The 13,597-nt window shown below is 41.8% G+C and overlaps 1 protein-coding gene across 1 annotated transcript; it reads left to right on the top strand.

The window, feature by feature from the left end:
• The first annotated feature begins 203 nt into the window (after positions 1-203).
• On the top strand, positions 204-11,929 carry LOC142023693 (sterile alpha motif domain-containing protein 9-like). Its single transcript, XM_075014918.1, has 4 exons — positions 204-962; positions 3,043-3,162; positions 5,023-5,070; positions 6,033-11,929. Exons 3-4 carry the CDS (start codon positions 5,067-5,069, stop codon positions 10,826-10,828), a joined length of 4,800 nt encoding a protein of 1,599 aa, XP_074871019.1. The 5' UTR covers positions 204-962; positions 3,043-3,162; positions 5,023-5,066; the 3' UTR covers positions 10,829-11,929.
• The last annotated feature ends 1,668 nt before the right edge of the window (positions 11,930-13,597 follow it).

Below are 13,597 nucleotides of genomic sequence, written 5' to 3'. Positions count from 1 at the left end.
ATCAGTTACCAAACTCTGAGTTTTTCCCCCCTGCCCTCACAACAAAAATTATTGCCCACCCAGGGCTAGTTCCATGTGCAGAGGCTGAAGGGGAGACTTGGGTTGGCCCTGCATATGGGGGATGCTTGGGGGGGTGGTCTAGTCCAATGCACAGTTGGGGGGGGGGGCAGGGAGGCAACCTCAGGCACTGGGAAGCTCAGCTGGTCCCTTATCACAAGGCAGAGGAAGGGAGGCCTCGAGGTGTCCTGCTTTCCTTCTAAGGTGGTTGTCATTCTGTTTCTCTTCCTCCCTCTCGCCACTGCTTCCTTGGGGGCAGGCTCACAGTACAGTCTGAAGCGAAGGACTTGCCTAGGCACAAATATTGTATTGTTTCACTACACTAGTACAACCAACTTAGTAAGGATGTAGCTCCCTTTGGTAAACGTGCTTATATTGTTATAACTTCATTCCCCCTCAAGGAAAGGCATCTTAACACCAGTATTGCTGGGTACATGCTAAGGTTGTGCAGATTTAGTGATTCCAGTCAGAAAAAGCTGACATGGTTAAATTAAAATGCACAGACCACGCCTAAAGCAAGCTCACAACTCAACAGGGAAGTGCCTTTGTGGCTGATCAGTTCTAGGCAACCTCCGGTTGGTGGGTGGAGACTTGGACATGCTTCAAGCTCTTCTGTGCAAGGCAGGCTGCTAAACAGGAAAAGAAAATGCAAGCAACCCCCTGAGCAGAAGCAGCTAGAGTACAAGCAGACGTAAGGGCAGGGAGAGGAGGCAGCTCAGTCTGTCTTGCCCAGGCACTTTTGCGGCACTCTGGCCAATGAAAAATTCACCACCAGAGGCTACTGTCCAGCAAGACATTGTTGTGCAAACAAGCTGCATCTCCAACTGTAAAAGGAAACCTTTCCTCTCTCAGAGCTAGAGCTTCAGTGAGTGAGCAGGCAGCTCCCGCCCAGCAGCCTCGGTCAGGTAAGCCTGCCCTGCAGCTCTGCTTGGGAATATCTTGATTCTGTTAATTAAACGTAGTTTGGCTCATCAGGAGGGGTTCGGGTGTGGGAGCCTGAGGATGACTACAATGTTCTTTGTGGCACAGGTATTTTTTCTGGCTCTCTCAATGCTAATGATGCGCCCTAAGGCATAGTGCAGATCACAGGCTAAGACCTCACAGTGCAACAGCCATGTTGCAAATGGCTGTTATATTCTTGCCCCTCTCCGCATCTGAACCTTTCCTCTCCCTAGGGAGGGTGGCTGCTGCAGCAGGAATCTGTTTCTTGGGACCACCTGCAAAAAAGCCTGTGGGAGAGGGCTAAGAGAAAGACATGCGTGCTAGTTTGTTTTTGCCTTCTGCCTCCCTGCGCCCTGAAGAGAAAGCCCCATGGGTGGATCTCTGGGATTAACTGGAAGCCAGGGAGAACCCCATACCTTCAGGCTGGTTCTGAGGTATTGCATTCCATCCCACCAGCCTGCCCAGACATAAGATAATACAGCCCATTGGTAACAGAGAGGGAGCCGTGCTAGTCTATGTACTATCAAAACAAAAAGCAATCAAGTAAATATTGAGTCTATTCTGGTATGGCTATGGTCTGAAGAAGTGGGTCTGTCCCATGAAAGCTCACTTAATAAATTATTTTACTAGTTTTTAAAGTGCTACTTGACTGCTTTTTGTTTTGACAGCCCATTGGTGTTACCTTTGCCAGGTAATCATTCTGCCAGACCTTTGCCAGTCCCCTGCTCCAAATACAGGGCCACCCATTCCTGTCCCTTTCCCAGTATGAGGGGCCCACACCCCTGGAGCACGGTGTGGGCAGCTCTGGTTTAAACTGTAGGAAACATTTGATTCCCCCCTCCCACCCCTGTTAATTTTCAACTCTGTTTTAGAGCGGGATCTCTGTAACTCAGGAAGGGACAATTTCAGGCCAAAGTGCCTGATTTGCAAACTTGTTGACCTCCACAAAACCAACTTCCAGTGCTCAGTTTCTGGTTTCTCTATATTCCTTTTTCCAAGGCAGAAAAAGACTCAAATCCATAGGAAAAGTTACATAACCAATGCAGGATAGCTCTATGGCCTGCAAGACTACTGCAGTGAATCACTAACACCCCCCCCAACCCCCAAATCTCTAGTATGGACTGGGGGGAGGCCTCCTCTTTTGGTTGCTAAAACAACCCCAGTGGCAGCTGATTGTGGGCCGCCTAAGGGCTTGCTCCATCTTTCCTGGAAGAGGGCTGCATAAAGGCCATTTTTATTCTCTCAAAGATGTTGATTCTGATCAGGAATGTAACCACCCAGAAACACACCCAGTTCTTGCATTTAGCTGCCCCCTTGTGGCACTTTTCAGCCAGGACTGACAAACATAACTCGTTTCCTCAAGCGCTCTGGCTGACTTGTTAGGTCCTGCTATGCTGCAGGGCTTGGGCTGTGCCCAGTGTTTCCTGTGCGCTTGTGTAGCCACTCAGGAGAAATTCAACTGCCACCCAGCTAATTAGCAGAGCACCCACAGCTAGGTGTTGTTTTTCTATCAGTGGTGCACATCTGCACACGCCTTGGTACCTACAAAACTTTATTTCACATACAGATGGCAAAGAATAATGGGAACATTGGCTGTGACCCCGCTGTGGAATTAGCATTCCCAGTCTACTGTAGAGGGGAAGGATTTCACTGATTTAGGCCCCATCCCAAGGGGATGAGCTAAAGTCTACAGAAGTAAAAAAAAAGTACTTGGCAACCTGAGCATTGTTTCTGAGAGTGGATTTGGGGTTGTGCATATTTGTTCCATGTGCTTGTTGTTTACTTAACTATGTGTATTTTTTTCCCTTTTTAATCCACTATCACCAGTCTCTACCCAGTCGGCCCAATAGCTGTTGACCCTTTTTCCAACGTATTGAGGCCCACACTCACCTCACCAACCAACCTATAGGGCAAAGCATTTCTCATCACCCCAATATGCAAGTCTGGTTCACGTGAGGGGCCCTGCTTACCTTGCCTTTTTATTGCAGGCTGCTCTCTTTATCCACTCTAATGACTCTTCTCTCTTTAAACCTCAATTTACAGTACATCCCTGAAGAACGTAGGAGCCTGGAATTGCCTTCATGGAACTGGATCTCTGCTGTTTAGAGAAACCTGCCTCCACTGACCTGGCATGACAGAGCGGATGTAACCATTCATAGTGTGGTATGGAAACAGCTGTGGTGATTTGTACATACAGATTTTCTGTGACATATTCTAAAGCACTAGTTGTTATTCTTTTAGGCTACATACAGACTAGAAGCATCTGTCTACAGCAGTTACAGTTGGAAGAAATGTTCCAACAAAACTTCTGTCTACAGACTGCATCTATACATAAAAGCAGACAGAATTTTTGACAGGTTCTGTTGACAAAAGGGCCACCCAGAGCGCCTACACGGCTTTATTTCTACAGTTTCTATAGACAAAACGACAGCTTGTGTGTAGGTGCTCCACAAGCTTTGTCAGCAAAACCCAGTTTTTCCCACAAAACTCTCTAGCGTAAACATAGCCTAACTGTTCTATTGTCTCAGTTTGTATGAGGGGCCTTTTATAAATACCTGCAGGCAGTAATGTTCAATTTTTGTTTTCTTACTCTTAGACAATTGTAATATTGGATATTATTTTGCATACTGCGCCTTTGGATGAGTTGTTTGTAGGACAGGACTAAATTATGCCAGTTTAAGTCCCCTTCATGTCAAAGTATGTGGCTACAGTAAGGAGGGGACAGGATCATACCACTCTAACTATAAATCATAGAATCATGGGGCTGGAAGGGACCTCAGGAGGTCATCTAGTCCAGCCCCCTGCTGCAAGCAGGATCAACCCCAACTAAGTCATCCCAGCCAGGACTTTGTCAAGCTGGGACTTAAAAATCTCTAGGGATAGAGATTCTATCACCTCTCAAGGCAATGCATTCCAGTGCTTCACCACCCTCCTCGTGAAGTAGTTTTCCTAATATCCAACCTACTCCTCTCCTACTGTGACTCCTTGTTCTGCCATCTGACACCACTGAGAACTGTTTCTCTCCATCCTCTTTAGAACTCCCTGTCTGGAAGTTGAAGGATGCTATTAAATCACCCGAGTCTTCTCTTCTGTAAACTAAACAAGCCCAAATCCGTCAGCCTCTCCTCACAGTCATGTGCTCTAGCCCCTTAATTATTTTCATTACCTCCCTCTGAACCTGCTCCAGTACATCCACATCCTGGGGGGCCCAAAACTGGACACAATATTCCACATGTGGCCTCACTAGTGCTGAATAGAGGGGAACAACAACTTCTCTAGATCTGCTCGAAATGCTTCTCCTAATGCACCCCAATATGCCACTAGCCTTATTGGCTACAAGGGCACACTCTTTACTCATATCCAGCCTCTCATCCACCATAACCCCTAGGTCCCTTTCCACTGTACTGATGCTTAGCTAGTTGGTCTCCACCTTGTAACAATGCTAGAGATTCTTCCATCCCAAGTACAGGACTCTATACTTCTCCTTGTTGAACCACATCAGATTTCTTTTGGCTCTATCCTCCTATTTATCCAGGTCACTCTGGATCTTATCTCTACCCTCCAACATATCCACCACTCCCCCTAGCTTAGTGTGATCTGCAAACTTTCTGAGGGTACAATCCAGTCCCTCATCCAGGTCATTAATAAAGATGTTGAGCAAAACCATCCCTAGAAACAAGCCTTGGGGCACTCCACTTGAAACCGACTGCCATACAGATATTGAGCCATTGACCACTCCCTGTCGAGCTTGACCATCAACCCAGCTTTCTATTTGTCTTATACTCCATGTATCCTATCCATACTTCCTTAACTTATGGGTAAAAATGTTATGGGAGACTATCAAAAGCTTCCAAGCCTTTCATTCTAGGGACTAAAAGGCAGAGGTGGATGACAAATCCAGGGGTGTTTAAATTCAGTAAATAACAAACGTTTCCTTCACATCCCCCCAAAAGTGAGTGAACAATATAGATCATTTAAAAAATATTATATTCAGCTATTTGGTATGGCTTTTTTCTCCCTTAGCTCTCAGTTTCTAAGCGAGAAGATAAAACTACTTCTACAAGAAAATGGGTATGTATCTCTTTTGAGATATTTGTACTTCTTAGGTAATGGAATTTGATGTTTGAATATGTAACATTTTACTTATCCAATGCGTGGGGCATACTAGTGAATCTTCTTAGCAGCTGTATGAGAATGATAAGGAGGTAGCATCCCCATTGAGCAGAAGGCGAACAGATAGAAGTTCAGTGACTTCCCCAGGAACACAGAGGAAGTCATCAGCACAACTATAGCTAGATCTCAGAACTTAACCCATAGCTTTTTGCCTTCTTCTGTAGCATGGGGAGTTGTTCACCTGCTGGGATCATCTGGGCACATTTCATCCGATCAAGCCCCTGCCCTTGTAAGGATTTGGGCACTGATGGCAACTTGGTTTGCCCAGTTTGCTTCACTGGGTGCCCCAGGCATTCTCCTGAGGATTGAAATCCTTTAGTTTTGTTAACCTCTCTGAACATAACAGAGAGGTCTCTAGGAGACATTTAATGTCTTGTGGTATGCAGGTCAGACCAGAAGATGTAATGGTGACCTCTGGCCTTAAACCAGCAGAAACCTTCAAAGAATTCAAAGAAACGTTTGAGGAATAAGGCGTCTTCTGGAAGGGGGTTTCCTTCCGAAGGAACCCTGTCTACATGACAGCTTTGGCTTCTGGAAAGGCTCTTCCGGAAGTGAGATCTTGTGGGAATATGTGAGACATTTAAATCCATGCCTCATTTGAATGTCCCCCTCAGCTCATTAGCATGCCCCTTCCAGAAGGGTGGTCCAGTGTAGAGGGGGCGGATGTGATTAGTTAAAGTCTAAACTTTTCAAATGTGTTATAACACACATAATTTTGTATCAAAACAAGGCTTTAAAGAGGACTGTAACACTAATACAAAGTACAGTACTGTCTAATAATAATAATAATAATAATAATAATAATAAAAAAAGAGTAACCGTCCCTGAATATGTGCTGCTGACACACAATTTTTTTTCAGACTACAAAACGTTACCTTTGGCTGAATGGAATGAGTCCCATGTTGGATGCTGGCTAGAATCCATTGGAATTAAGAAAGAATATGTAGAAAAGCTATGTGCAGAGGAAGTGACTGGCCCAGTGCTCAAAGAGATAGATGAACCTTTCCTCAGGAGCATGGGTATGAAAGGAGGCCAAATCCACATAGTAACACGGAAAAGAAATGAACTTTTGGAACATATGCACAAGAATGCAGGGATAGACTCAGCCCATGCTGATAATCCCAGCATTAAGGCTTCAGAAGTGTTAGGTTCTGATGTCACAAACAATGGTAATAAAAGGAAGATGAAAAAGAAGAATTCAGCTGTGCCTATGAAGGCTAATACACTGACTGAAGAGACAGATCATGATTTAAAAGCCCTCAGCATCACAGAGTCCAAAAGTTTTCAAGTAACATCATACCAAAATGGTTCTTCAAAAACAGACAACTGTGGTGCAGTAGAAGAGACTGATAAGGAGCACACAGAAAAAACAATATCCTCTCTTTCTAAGAAAGGAAGTAGAAAAAGTCATTCCTCACACGAAAACACAGTTGAACCATTAACGCTGAGCAAATTTAGACAATTTAAAAATGAAGATACTAATTTTAAATATGTGAAAAACAGGATTCTTGCACCAGAAACTGGAGTCATAGATTTGATCACACCTTGCCATGAATACAAATCTTTTACAATTGCTGCAAAGCTGGACAGGCAACGATTGCAAGCAAAGTTTGCATGTGAAGTGATTAAATATGCATCAGCCTGCATGAATGTTCGAACAAATGGCACAATACACTTCGGGGTAATGGACAGTGTTGAAGACAAAGGCTGGAAACATGGACAGATAGCTGGCATACCGGTAACAGACACAGATGTCTATGTTGATGCATTAAACTACATTGAAAAATGTTTTGAGCCCTCTCACCAACAAACTGCAAGAAATTGCATTCACCCCCCTATTTTTACTGAAGTGATTCAGAAAGACTGTCAAGAACAACTCTTTGTGGTAGAGGTTCACATTGAACCATCATCCAGTATAGTGAAGGGGAAGATCTTTCGAGTACGCTTGCCTAAATTTAATGAAGACAACAATAAAGTGATCCTTGACAAAACTCATGTTCTCTATCAAAGAGTTGGAGCCAAGTCTGAGCCAGTAAAGAACGAAGACCTAGTCACATTTATTCAGGGTTTGGATATGATGGATGTCAGAAGAGAAAAAGCTGAGTCCTCTAGTAATGAGGATCCTAAGGAAATTTCCCAAAATTTAGGGCGAAAGTTATCAGTCCTATTCACTGATGGAAAGAACTATATGAATGATTCTCTGTGGTACATTCTTGTAACAAACAGCTGGGGAAAGCAGGATCTGAAATCTGTCAACTTTTTAATGCGCATGAATATTTTCTGTGTGTTTGACTTTGATGAGAATTCCAATGTGTCAGGTTTATATGCCAAGTATAAAGAGCATCATGCAACAAGGTCACATTTTTTGCACAATTATTCCAATGAAACAAAAATGAGCACCACTGAATTTCAAAAACATCTGGGCCTATTTGATCACACCAGCTGGACATTTTGCAATGGACGTAGTGACTTCCTTGGGGACGAGAAGCCTTGTGATGAAGACACTTGGATTAAAAAAAAGAAGAAGTATCTGAAGAAAGCCATTTCATTTATCTGTGATGAAATCCTTCCTAAGGGATCTTTTGTGGTGCTTTTCCTCCTGTGCTCACCTGTGAAGAAGCCACTTGTAGACACCTTCCATGAATTCTATGCAGAAATGAATGGAATGGATTATATCATATGCATTGCAGAATCCAAAGAAAATTACAAGAAGTGGGCTAACCTAGCTCAGGCATCTTGTAATAGTGAGACACTAGAAGAGAGAAGTATTGTGGGCATGAAGCTAAGTCATGTAGATGCCACTGTTCAAAAAATGCTTCCATCCACAATATGTCCTAGACATTTACCAGTTTCTACAAAAGGTCTGTGTGTGCTTCCAACACTGGAAGAAGAGAAAATGTTTTCCCTTGAAATTTTGTGTACAGATCAATGTGATGATATCAAATTGGATCTTCTGAGCACAAAAGAAATAGAGGAGACAGAACGGACATTTTACCAGGGTAGAAAAGTCAGCTGGAAAAACTTCTGGCTTGCTGATAAAGCAAGCTGTGGAGAAGTCATTGAACGGGAGGCCTGCAGAGATGTTCATAAAATCTTGGATGATATTTTGCATGGGAACAGAATCAGGTATTCTGTGGCTAAATTAAAAATATTTCATCAACCTGGAAGCGGAGGAAGCACCATTGCAAGGCAAGTACTATGGAAAAGAAGAAAGGATTTAAGATGTGCTGTGGTCAAATCCACATACCCAGTGGCAACTGTCTGCCAGCATGCAGTTAATTTTAGAGAATATGATGAAAATGACTTGAAGAACTCTCTTCCAGTCCTCCTCCTGGTTGAAGACTATGACGAAGATTATCTGGATGAATTAAAACATGATTTAATGGATGCAATGGCAGCTCGAAGAAGTCATTTTTCCAAGCCTTGTTTCATCCTTATGGGTTGTAAACGATCTAACGTCCCTGAAAAACTTTGCAAAGCTTCTCCCCTTGATACAGTTGCTGTCACTCACAAACTGACAGACCAAGAGAAACACCTGTTTAAAACCAAAATTGAAAAACTTAAAAAGCAGAAAGACTTCAAACCTGAATTTATTCTTACATTTGTCCTAATGAGTGAGGAGTTTAATGAAACATATGTAAGAGAATTTGTAGAGCACTTGCTCCAGGGCATAGACCTTTCTTCCCCTGTTACTAATTTAATGAGGTATGTTGCTTTGCTCAACTGCTATGTACATAATTCATACATTTCATTGTCACACTGTGAGGCTTTTCTAGGGCTGGGAGCATATACTGAAAAGAGAGTGAGAGAGTATGATTTCAAAAATAACTTAAGTGAACAGGCAAGGGTTATTTTTATAGAATTAAGAGAAAATACCACCTGTATTTCATCTGTCCACATCATACATTACCTGGTTGCAAAAGAAATTCTATATCAGCTCTCAGGGAGTCAGCCTCAGAGTCAAACTGCAATGAACCTTCTCCAAGAAAAAGTGCTGTTACACCACAGATTTGGACGAGACGACTTCATGAAATTCATCAGAGATCTGTTCATACGACGTGACAAGAAGAGCAGGGGAGACAATACTGACAGTCTCTTCTCTCCATTCATTGAGCATATCTGTAAGGTTGAAAACTGTGAAAAAGCGATAGAGGTTTTAAAAACAGCCTACGAATGCCTGGGAAAGGATGCTTTCTTTGCCCAGCAGCTTGCTCGACTGCATTACAATTATGAAAAATTTGAGGATGCAGAGTATTGGGCAGGAGCAGCCAAATCTCATTTGCCAAATGATTCTTTTATTTTGGATACAGAAGGTCAAGTATACAGGAAATGGTTTAGTTTTACTGTAGACAAAAGGACAGACGAGGTCACTCCTGATGAAGTCATTCAGATGATAGAAATTGCCCTTAAAGCTATGAAATGCTTCAGGGCTGCACAACAGGCTGCAAAGGCAGAGATCGACAGCATGAATAACGCTGGCTACTTTGGAGAGGTTGAAGTGGGATGTCGTCTACTAAAATTCTTGTCTACACTTGAGGTATTTCCTAAAAACACACAAGGGGAACATTCTGAGCTTGTGCGTTATTTGCTAACAGACTACATTCCAGAGGAAATTAAAAAACCATGGGGAAAGCTTCATAGCCGTTTAAAAGGCTTACGCCAGAACATTTACAATGCTCTGGACTGGATTTCGGAAGACCTAAGTTACTTCCAAACTGATAAAAACCAGGAGAAAGAAGATGAGGGAACAAAGGAGGAGAAGGAAGAACAAGTTTACAATCCACGAAAGTGGCTGAAAAGACAATGTGAGGTATATGCTCAATTCTTCACTTCAAAAAATCTGGGAGAAGATAATTCAGAATCCGAAACTCAACTTGTCAGACGCATGAGTATTTATAAGTATGGTGGTGGCAATGTTACTACCATTCTCTCATTTTTGTCAGATTCGAAAGAGAAGAGGTCAGTTGAAAAGTTAGAACAAATAATTAATTTCTACCCTGATGACCCACAGAAAGAGAGGCTGGACGACATTGATCTCATTAATTATATTTTGTGTCATATCACACTAGCATGTTTAGCTCCTGGATCTTCCAAACTTCTTCCTTTTCAAACACTTAGAGCACTCAGCAATAGATTTTTTAAGCAGAGAAGAACAGCATTTCCTGCAAGTGCCTATTTTTTGCTCACCTTGCTGTACTGGCCTGATGATGCATTAGACAAAGAACCTAATTCAGATAAAGACGATATGCTCGTATTAGCTCTTCAAACTATGAAACGCATGCATGACATCAAGGTCAAAAATGTTGCTCCAAGAAAAAAGAAAATCTACACACATTTCTTCCTAGGAAAAGGCTGTGGTCTTAGAAAGATTGTGCATAAGACTAGGATTGATAAATTAATTGACGGATCCCTAAATGATCGGCGGATGAAGTGGCAACATGGCGAGGTGTGGAACATAGGTAAAATACGTGATGTTCTAAGAAGGGTTTCAGGTTGGACAGAGAATGGAAAACTGTTTGTACGGGGTCATGTTGGACAGATTCATATTTTAGCATTACATTATGATTCTGTGCCTCAAGGAAATGAAAATGTGACATTTTATTTAGGATTTTCATTTAATGGTCTTGCTGCCCATGACATTCAGGTTAATAAGTAAAGAAAAAAAATCTCTTCTATAAAGTCATGTACTGTATTAGTCTTATTTGTTACATTAAAACACGTTGTACTTCAAGTATGAAACCCAGGAAAAAACAAGCCCTAAGAATTATGGGGAGAAGCATAACAACCCTGCTTCATCATCTAGAAAATCTGGAAACTAATTTTTAAAGAAAAATTTATTACCATGGAACACAGCAACTGAATAATTATGGCTCCAGCCACTTGTTAAATTTATAAGTGAAAAAATAATTTAAAAGAATGCAACTAAGTAGCACATTAGTTATGGACAAGACTGAAATATGCAAAAGAGATAGGCAATGACAAACTGTCAAAGATCATTTGGCACTTAGATGCTACATCCACTACTGTATGAAGCAGTGTTAATGTCAATTTAATCTTTTCCTCCAAAATCCAGACAGTGGATTCCACAGTAATTACATTATATACTTTATTTTGCTTCTTAGATGCATTAAAAGCACCGTAGGAAAGAATATCATTTGTAATTGTGTTCTGTAATTTTATTTCAGTATTTTCCAAGGAAAGAAAAGAACTTCAAAATGATTAATTTTGTACACATGAACAGACTATTAAGTATACTTCACTGTATAGTGTCACATACTGTATTCAATAACCACATTCAATAATGCAGCAACTCCTTTGTTGTTTTTTGGGGGAGGGTGAAGTGGTGCAAGAAATAGTTTTTTGGGGGAGGAAAAGTAAGCATTTGTTGAAAATACTGTAGTATTTTGCACATCAGTTCTTTAAAAAAGTAGATAAAGCAGGTGAAATAGTGGCTAATCTATCTTTAGCAGCTGTCTTCTTGAATTATGTAAATAGCTTGAAGTGAAAAAAATCCTCTAAGCATTGTTACAAATTCACATAGTTTAAGGCAAAAAAAAAAAAGCCACACATGAGCAGGTCTAACACTGCTAGGTTATATTTTGCAGGAAAAGCACTGACAAATCATTTTCATGTCACATAGTTTATGACAGGTCTTACATATTTACTGATTTCATAGTCTTATTTGAACATCAATAATTTGTGTACATTATAATATACTAATGTTGGCAAGACAAAGCCCTCATATTATAAATATCTTTACTACAGCAATTCATTTTTAATGCTGTATAAACAAGCATGTAAAGTAAATCAATATATTCTTTTTGGAGATTGCACTTTTAATTCTTTCATTGTTATTGTATTATTAATTATTACTACTACTACTACTACTACTACTACTATCTCCCTTAAATTTCACTGGAAGTAAAAATATCCTTTGCATGATGTTCCCAAATTGTTTACTGTAGACATGAGGAGGAGTCCTGCAGCACCTTAAAGACTAATAGGTTTATCTGAACATAGGCTTTTGTGGACAGATGCAGCTGATGAAATAGGTTTTTGACCACAAATGCTTATGCCCAAATGAATCTATTAGTCTTTAAAGGGCCATGGGAATCCCTGCTATTTGTGTAGATACAGATGAACACACCTACCCTCCGATATCTGTCAACACAGACAGGCGATAAAAGGCAGACAGATACAATTTTTTCAAAAATACTCAACAATTAATATCTCTGGGGCAGACACTTAGTTTTGCAGTTTAATGTGAAAGTAGAATTAGCCACCATTTTCCTTTATACAATAATTAAGCCCTACTTCTCTGTTCAAAATCAGGGAGAAGAGGAAGTTGTTTTTAAATTTAAATGAAGTTAGTTACAAAGAAGGCTGTTAAAATCAGCTGACCTGTTTTTAACTTAATGTAATACAGAGAAACCACTCATATATAGAACTCTGTGCTGGAACAAATTTCTAGCCAGATGTGGATATGCATGGATAGAAATTGGTATCTGCTGAAATGCAGGGTTATTCCCAGGAACCACAGAAGCCAAAGGGGAAGAACATGTTACTCCCATTCCTAGGGGTCAGCACCAAGCTGTACATCTTAACCAAGTGGTGCAACCTGCAGGCCAGGCAAAACAAGGGGAGCTCAAGGAGAAGGAGACTCGTGCCCTACTGGCACCCTCCGCATCCTTGCTGGACCATGTGGTGGCAGGGACATCCATCTTGCCGTCCTCCATGGACACCAAGATCCATCAGGACTTTCTCCATTGGGTGGCACAGGGCTTTAACCTCCCTGCTGAGGTGGCTGTGGAAGCAGCACACTATCATAGATGTGCTGTCTGCAGAGGAGCCGGACTGGGCCACCCTGACACTTTTTAAGACCACTAGGGTGAACACTAAGGTTCTGTGGCAGACCCTGACATCTTTTCCTCCAATGACCAAGAGGGTCGACCAAAGGTACTTTGTGCTTCAAAAGGGGTACGAGCATTTATATATCTGCCCCCTCACCAGATTAGTTTGTGGTGGTATGGTTAACTGCCATAAAAATCAGGAGCACCAAGCACCACTCCTAAAAACAGAAGTCAAATCTCTGGGTTTGTTTGGGAGAAAGCTTTATTCCATGGGGTGCCTGCAGCTGTCTGTCTGGTGTCGCTCAGCCACTATGTCTTCAACTCATTAAGTTCCAAGACTGCCAGCAGCCGATAAGCCTGACTTCACTGCCGTCTTACAGGGGTGTATGGTTTCATTGATGGCACTTCAAGTCATGGTGGATTCTACAAGCTCGGCAGCCCACATGATGGCCAGGGGCATTGCAGACATGCAATGCCCGTCAGCACCCTTGGTTCCAGCAAGGCATTATTAGGTAGGCTTAGCAGAGGCATAGGGTCAGGCACTTTGGCCATAAGGGCAGGCAGAAACCCTCCTC

The sequence above is a fragment of the Carettochelys insculpta genome, chromosome 20 (assembly GCF_033958435.1).
Source record: "Carettochelys insculpta isolate YL-2023 chromosome 20, ASM3395843v1, whole genome shotgun sequence".
NCBI classification, from domain to species: Eukaryota; Metazoa; Chordata; order Testudines; family Carettochelyidae; genus Carettochelys; species Carettochelys insculpta.
The sequence above is the reverse complement of the archived record's forward strand: the minus strand, read 5'-3'. Positions and strand labels throughout refer to the sequence as shown.